A 7,922-nucleotide genomic window follows, 5' to 3' on the forward strand; every position below is an offset into this window, starting at 1 on the left:
TTGTTTTGCCCGCTGGGCTGTTTGTGTGGGAAAAGTTAAATATATTTTAAAAAAAAACGTTTTTGAGAATTACCGAGGTAAATTGTCCCTCCGAAAGTTGCAATAACTCCACTATTCTCCAATAAATTCGACCTAATTCCGTGATGAACTTTTATATAACTCAGCACTCCCCTTCCATTTTGCTAATCCAGGCATATCCATTGCAAGGTAGATTACTTGGGTCTCAGTATTTAGTAGAATTCTTGGCCGATGCTACAGTTAATAAACAGGATCAGGCGGACCCCGGAATTGTTTACAAAATGCAGGAGGAAACAAACTAAAAACAATCAAATATCTCTTATCAGAAATTCACCGTGAGAATGAGGCCAGCACATTTCTGCTTTAGCCTCGTCTACAACTTTCCCATCATTTCCACCTTTGTGAGTCTGGGTACATTGGACAACCAACCACTCAGAGCGGTTACAATTCAACTGGCAACTACTATGAAACAGTCCCAACATTGCTTTGTATCCACTTGGATCCTAAACTGCCACTAAACTCGCTTCATTTTTTTTCAAATTCAGCAACAGTTGAGCTTTTAAGTCTCTGCAACTGGCCTGGCCCCTCTCACACCCGAAATGTAAGATTGGATTATGTTGAATGAAGAGATGCCACAAATGGAATAAGCCTCATGCAGTTGGACCAACCTAACAGAGCTGATATATATATAAAAAGGTACAAAGTGATTGTGGCTTTTACATCAAAGTTCTAGCATCAAGGCATCGCCGTTTAAGCGATAGTTCCAGACTGAAGGAACACAATTTTTGGTCAGCTTGATGCGGGCATTCTCCTAACTGCCGACAGACCCTTGCAGCATGGACAATGCGATGATTTTGTTTTAAAAATGCTACATCTTCAACCTGGAGCAAAAACAAACTGTGCGCTGGGAGAGGTGTGAACGGCGCTGGAGATTGCTTGTTAATGACATTATGTGTAAAGATACTGGTCCGGGCAGGTGGATCCCGCCGCCACCTCCCCCCTCCCCCAACAGCCCGGTGTGTGGGGGAGGGAGGGGGAGGATACAAATGAGGATAACACCAGGTTTTTAGGCGGCCCAGTTCCATTCGCACCGTGGTTGTTGTTGCATTGAAAAAAAAAGCTTGATTTTAAAGCGTTTGAAAGTAGAATTCCTAGCCAAGAGATAGAGGCAGGCCCCTTAAATCTTCAGAACGATTAATTCTGCCACCGGCTTTAAAATACTACAAACACCATTAGCTGCAGCGGCCGCCCAGAATCTGTTTTATCTTTGTAACAAATCGGTCACAACTACAAAACCATCAGCCAACTTGTCCCTGCAATCTGTACCTCTCCGGGAAGAGAGTCAGAAGCAAAAACATTTTGGTCTCCCCAACCCCCCAAAAATAAAATTAAAGAGTCAAGCTTGAAGTAAATGTTCTACAATCCCCCAGAAACAGACAAAGGTAATTTCTACACAACAGGGGCAGAGAGAAAAATGTACTTCTGACGATTAAAATGTCAACCGCGCGGATCCAGTACTGACCAAAGCCGAGAAAGCAAATAGAACCGGATCGAATACTCGGGCCTAATTTCCCAATGGGAACAGCAATCCCTTTGGCAAAGGCGGGAGATTAAATGAACATAGGAAGCCGTTGGCACCTTCAGGTTTTTATAATGTTTTCTCTTTTTTTTTGTATGGGTGTTACATCAACAAGTTACCTGGGGGGGAATAGATCTCAATCGATCACACAATGTGGCTCCCCCAGAGAACAGGATCGAATTTTCGCCCGAAAGTGCTCGCTCCGAATGAGGAGATTTGACTCCAACACACTTGTTGGGATTGGAAGCTTCCCTGACCCCAGTGACAGTCGGTGGAGGTGGTGGTGGCGGGGAAGCGTGGGGGGGGGGGGGGAGGGGGGGGGAAACTCCGCAGGTGCTGTGGGCATTTACACTGTTTCACCCGCCCTGAGCTGACGCCTTATTGATAATCAGTCGCCACCTTTTGTTTTACACAAAAAAGTGATGCACTTACATGTGAAAGCAAGGCTGTGAATTAACGCGAATCTTTTAATCGTTCGGACTCGAGTATGTGCGAAACGGGGGCTAAAAGTTTGCAAGCGATTCCCGCTCCTTATCGCGTACTTATCAGTGGGAGAGGGGTGAAGGAGGGGTGCCGAAGGGTTGAGAGTTTCACCTCATTCTCAGAGGAAATTCGACTAATGCGGGGGGGGGGGGGGGGGGGGCTGCGGAGGAGGAGGTAACATTTCCCCAGAGGGGAGGTAGAGTTTCGAGTCCCAGAAGCCTAGAAACAAGAATCCAATTCTAATTAATACACTAATTAAAACAGCAAGAGGGAGACATGGTTAATAAAATCAACCAACTACATCAAGGCATCAATGGTTAATCTCTTTTTCGTTTTTTTAAAAAATAAACTCACCAACAAGGCAAGAGATCCGGGTCGAGTTTGTGTGTTTTTTTTGTAAAAAACATTTATTCATCTTTTTTCAGGAACAGGGAGCCGGAGATTTTGTTTTAATATTTAAGAAACCGTATTAGTAAACTAGAACATCTGTTTGTCTGATATAGTTACTCAATCGATATGGTAGGACACTCCCTCCCCCCACACCACCATTAAAACACAAATCCAGAACGGAGGGGGGGGGGTGTGGATGTGTAGGAAGGGTCTAGATATGTTTAAAATATTCACAAGCGCCAGAGTGTAAAACACAAAATACTATAAATTAAAAACTTTTGCGTTACGACCCGCAGCCTCATTTAAAACCTAAAAAAAACAAGGATGGGGGGAGGGGAAACAGGTTAAAAAACAAACCCTACAAGGTATATTCGCTGTCCGCATGATTTTGAAAGAAGCAGAGTCTCACATTGAACAGTTATTTACAGATACAAGAAATTAGGTAAACATCTTAGAAACTTGCTCTCCCCCTCGCACTTCCGCTCCTGGTAACTCTGAAGGCATTAAAAGTCACAAAAAATATAAAAGTTGGCATCTAAAAGGAGTCTCGTCCGTGTAGAAACGTTGATTGTCCCAACTGGTGAGAAAAGAGAAGAAACTTCAGCATTTTAGAAACCAATTTTTTTGTTTGTTTAAAAACTCACATGCCGCGGAGAGTTCCATTGCAGATTACACACACACACAACACCACAAGCAACTCAATCTGATGCAGAAGCCATGCCTCAAATCATTGTGTTTTGTTTTTGTTTTGTTTTTGCTCGAACGCTAAAAGAGTCTGTCCAAATTGGGGATTAGTTCTCGCTCTTAACTGTGTGTGTGTGTTTTTTTTTGTTTAGATGTGTGTTAGAGGCACGGTTCCACTCACCCCTGTGCCAGGTATCGCTGTGCTCTGATAGTGCTGGTGCACACTGTGCAGTCTGCTGCTCTGAGAGGAGGGGTCCCCTCCTTCTCCTCCGGGGGGGAGATACATGCTAATCATATCCCGCAGGTCACCCAGACAGGCCCCCCGGGAGTGGGGTGTTAGCGGAGGCGGGGTGGTGGGCTCTGTCTTCACCATGGAGCCCAGGGCCATGCCTGGCGTGCTCTGCTGCCCATAGGCGGGGGACATACTGTAGGTGGACGCGGCGTTCATGTAGCTCTGGGCGGTGGTCATCATGGGGCTGTACTGCAGGCTGGCCATCTCGTAGCGATGCATCTGCTGGATCTGAGGGCTGTTGATACCTGCGTGCTGGGAGTAAGCCAACTGGTCCTGCATTAGCGGGTACGTCCCGTTGGCCCAGCCGTTCATGTGGGGGTAACTCTCCATTCTCTGGCTGACTCCTACGCCGCTGTTGACCGGCACCGACCCCGGGGAAAGCAAGCCGCCGGGCAGAGAGTACTTGTCTTTCTTGATGAGAGTTTTGGTTTTCCTCCTGGGTCGGTATTTGTAATCCGGGTGTTCCTTCATGTGCAGAGCTCTCAGCCGCTTGGCCTCGTCAATGAAGGGCCGCTTCTCAGAGTCGGACAGAAGTTTCCAGTCGGCTCCCAGCCTCTTGCTGATCTCCGAGTTGTGCATTTTGGGGTTTTCCTGGGCCATCTTCCTCCGCTGGCCCCGGGACCACACCATGAAGGCATTCATGGGTCGCTTCACCCGGTCCGGGTTGTTGCTGGCGTTCTTGCCGTTGCTCCCCGGAGCGCTGCCGCCGACTGTCCCCGTGTTGGACTGGGAGACAGCCGACTTCAGCTCGCTTTCCATCATGCTATACATTCAGCCTCTGGTAGCAAACACAGCAGCCAGGAGAAAAAAAAAGAGAGAGGGGGGAGGGGGGGATGGGGGGGAGAAGCGTCCCCCAGGCGAGTCCGCCAAAGCTCAAGACGCAGTGTACACGCAAACTGCCCAAGTCTTTTGCCAAACTTGTTCGCTTCGCTCAGCAGTTAATAGACACCTATCCATGTGATATAGACTGACAGCCCAGAAAGCTGCTGGAGCCAGCCAATCGCAGCGCACTCCCTGGGACAGCTCCTCACCGACTTGCTGTTTAGCATTGGAGGGACACTATTTCCCACTCGGCGTTAAGACAACACTGACCCCCCCCCCCACCCCCAAACACACAAACCCGCCAATTTTGCTCCAAATCAAATTAAGCTGCGTCCCAGACAGCCAAATTCCGTATGCAGGACGATTGCTGCTCTGCACATTGGAATAAATTAGAGAGTGCGGTCAGGGCGGACGCGTCTCTACTTAAATATCCCAACTGAATATCTCTACATTTGGTAATTATTTTGTGTGAACTCAAGGCCTGACCAAACACGAAGGCAAAAGGGGCTGTGCAGTTTTTATTTTGGAGAACTCACCTGAATGTATACTGAACTTGGCTACCTGGGCAATGCTTTTTACTGATCCACATTATAGATATATATTTTTAAAAAGCAGTAAACTGGATGCAATTTTAAAATTCCCCCTTTCCCTCTTTTTCTCTCTGCATTGCCTGCTGCACCTCAAAATCCGAGGTTTGATTTTAAATGTGTGTGGGATTTACAATAGCTGTCGGTGTATTTTGGGGAGTTGGGTGTTTGGGTATTTTTTTGGGGGGGTGGGCGCTTTTTTTGATTGACAGCTTCACCACGTGCCAATCAAACTCTCTGCGGTCAGTTTGTCCATTGGAGAGATTATTTGGCTGTCATAGCAACCGCATCGCCCTGTCATTTCTGGAGGTACTCCAGCCCAACTGAAAGCGGAGTTTTTTGGCTGCAGTCTGTGTGCGGATCACCCCTCCTGCAGCCAGCACCGAACATGGGGAAGGAGGGTGGGAAGGGGTCTGAAAGGTAGAGGAACATCCCCCCCAACCCCCACCTTTTTTTTTATCGCCCCATTTTGGAAAATTACCAAAAGGCAAGTTCCCCACCAACAAATTGCAATATATTTCACTGTGCTGGGCCCCATGAAAAACGCTTTTTTTAAAAAAACACAAAAAAAGCTTTGCAACTTTTATAAATGTTGAGATCATTTTGGAAAACAAGTTCAAAAGTAAAGATGTAGATAATCCTAAAAGATTTTGACAAGTGAACAGTTCAATAAACGCGCGCACAGACACACAACTTTCCAAACATAGTCTAATTTCCGAATGCGTTGGGGTTAGCTGATTGATAAGGTCGCCAAATAGCAGGCCGGAAGCAGAGGAGCACAGTAAAGCTGAAACATGAATTCTCATCGTGTCGGGCGGGCTAGGACGTGCTCACTACCAGCCCGAGTACGTTAGGGTGATATCCAATCCCTACAGCCGCAGCCCAGAATGAGTTAAGGGACAATAACATCACCTGCACAAACAAACCCCCTCTCCCAACAAAGTTCAAACATGTGCAGGTTAGATGTATTTACCATGGTAAATTGCCCCTTAGTGTCCCAAAATGTGTAGGTTAGAGGGATTAGTGGGGCAAATTCGTGGGTTACAGGAAAGGGTCTGGATGGGCTTCTCTGTGGAAGAGTCGGTGCAGACTTAATGGACCAAATGACCTCCTTCTGCACTGTAGAGATTCTATGATTCTGGGATATAAAATTCGAAAGTACTTACAGCCCAATGTGGTACATATCCATACTCTTACATCTGTCTGTATATTATGTAGGCGCTTCAGTGTATTTTTATACATTCAAGGACTTTGCTTGCAAGACCAGCATTTATTGCCTCCTCATTGCCCTTGTGGAGAAGGCCCCTCGCTACTTCCTTAACAATTAAATAGCTTGTGGGCTTGGGAGGAGGGGGTAGACCAGCTCAGAGGGCATTTAATAGCTACGGACTTGGGTTCGATTTTCACAGTAACTCCATTGCAGTGTTAATATAAATCTACTTGTGAAACTAATAAATGAACTTTTAAACTGCTGTGACTCTGGAGTCACATGTAGGCCAGACCGGGTAAGGACGGCAGATTTGCTTCCCTAAAGGACATTAGTGAACGAAGTGTGTGTGTTTTTGTATAATAAATCGCTCTTCGCTTTGTAATTCCAGGTGAATTTAATTAATTTTTTAAAAATTCCCGGCTGACTTTGTGGCATTTAAACTTCTGTCCCCGGATTAGTCTGGACCGCTGGATGGCTAATTTATAGAGGAATACAGAAAATGCTGGAAATACTCAGCAGATCGAGTAACATCCGTGGCCAGTTCTGATGGAAGGTCAGAGACCTGAGAAGTTATCTTTTTCTCACACCGCAGTGACTACCTGTCCTGCCGATCATTTGCGATTTTTATTTCAGATTTCCAGCTTCTATACTTGTGTGTGTGTGTGAGAGTGAGAGTTACATTTCTGATCAGTCCTGATAAAGGAATCTTTTTCCTGTGTTTGTAAATATTCAGGTGAGTGGAATGCTCTTTCAGAAATGATGTCACTGTGTAGATTCAACAGCCCAAGTTGAAGTGGATTGTCGGCTGTGGCTTCTGTTTCCTCCCGCAGATTTTGCTGAGGCTATTTCTGGGCGAAGCTCTATCGCCGCCTGGCGACCTGAGACTTTCCGGCACGGGTGTCAACACAAAACCTTCACGGATAAATATTTCATGGAACACATCCACACACAACAGAACCCCCAATTCTCCGCAGCACAGTTTACAGACCCACATTCGTCATCCTAATTAACTGAGTGCCTCAAACAACTCTCCCCTCCCCTCCAGCCCCCCCTCCCTTTTGAAAAATGACTCGCAAAGATCGCATCAAAAACATTGCCAACATATTTGGGAAAAGGCAAGACAAGGCTGACAGATGCACTTGGCCGCGGAAACACATCCGTTTCATTTACACAGCATAGACACTCCAAGTAACCTGCAGAAACGATGTACTGTTAGTGAGACACAGGATTCGGAACTCACGTTGCCAGCAGCGACTCGTCAATGAGGTATTTTATTCCCTCCGCCGTTGTTTCACAATATTACAAGGCTGGAGCTCGCTCTGATCCTCGCATCTAAAACACAAGTACAAAAAAAACAATTAGAATCCTGCGTTTTATTGAATGAAACATTCGTTTAAAGATCCAAGAAGCGCCATTTCAAGAAAAAAAATCACATTCTACCCGCACAGTCTGGGGTCACCTCCACCCCAAGTCTCCCAGTATAGATTTTGTTGCAAGATAATATTTGCTGAGTGGTTCCGTGTTGCTGAAAGTGAGAGATGATTATTTCAATGTGTGTTATACAGCCACTGCCCGTTCACTGAAACAAAGCAGTCTTGGTAAAGTTGTACAAAGACTTTGGTAAAACCATCAGAAATATGATCACTTTTTTTTAAGGAGATAGGTTGACAGATACGCTGAAGCCGCAGAGAGATGCTTCAGTTACGCTGCACATTCGCTGCAAGTGTACGGTGGAGATGAGGGGTTCAGGATAAAGGTGACATTCCCACTGGAGGCTGAGAGAGGGTTTCCCTCTGTGATTCTGCTGCTGAACTGGGCAAAAAAGGGGTTAACCCCCTTTATTCTGACATCCGATTT

General features: G+C 46.1%; 1 protein-coding gene across 1 annotated transcript; it reads right to left on the minus strand.

Annotated features, from left to right (window-relative positions):
* Positions 1-2,446: 2,446 nt before the first annotated feature.
* On the minus strand, positions 2,447-4,271 carry sox3 (SRY-box transcription factor 3). Its single transcript, XM_080187805.1, has 2 exons — positions 3,336-4,271; positions 2,447-3,047 (listed from the first exon to the last, which is right to left on the minus strand). The coding sequence occupies exons 1-2, from the start codon at positions 4,215-4,217 to the stop codon at positions 3,006-3,008; spliced, it is 924 nt and encodes a 307-aa protein (XP_080043931.1). The 5' UTR covers positions 4,218-4,271; the 3' UTR covers positions 2,447-3,005.
* Between the last annotated feature and the right edge of the window lie 3,651 nt (positions 4,272-7,922).

This window comes from Carcharhinus amblyrhynchos, chromosome 4 (assembly GCF_965287045.1).
Source record: "Carcharhinus amblyrhynchos chromosome 4, sCarAmb.v2.hapA, whole genome shotgun sequence".
Classification (NCBI taxonomy): Eukaryota; Metazoa; Chordata; class Chondrichthyes; order Carcharhiniformes; family Carcharhinidae; genus Carcharhinus; species Carcharhinus amblyrhynchos.

Excerpts from the sequence above, each read along its gene's own strand:
- sox3 (XM_080187805.1), bottom strand. The coding sequence starts at position 4,217 with ATGTATAGCATGATGGAAAGCGAGCTGAAGTCGGCTGTCTCCCAGTCC. Across the intron at positions 3,048-3,335 it reads CAGCGATACCTGGCACAGGG|TTGGGACAATCAACGTTTCT; the intron begins GTGAGTGGAACC and ends TTTTCTCACCAG.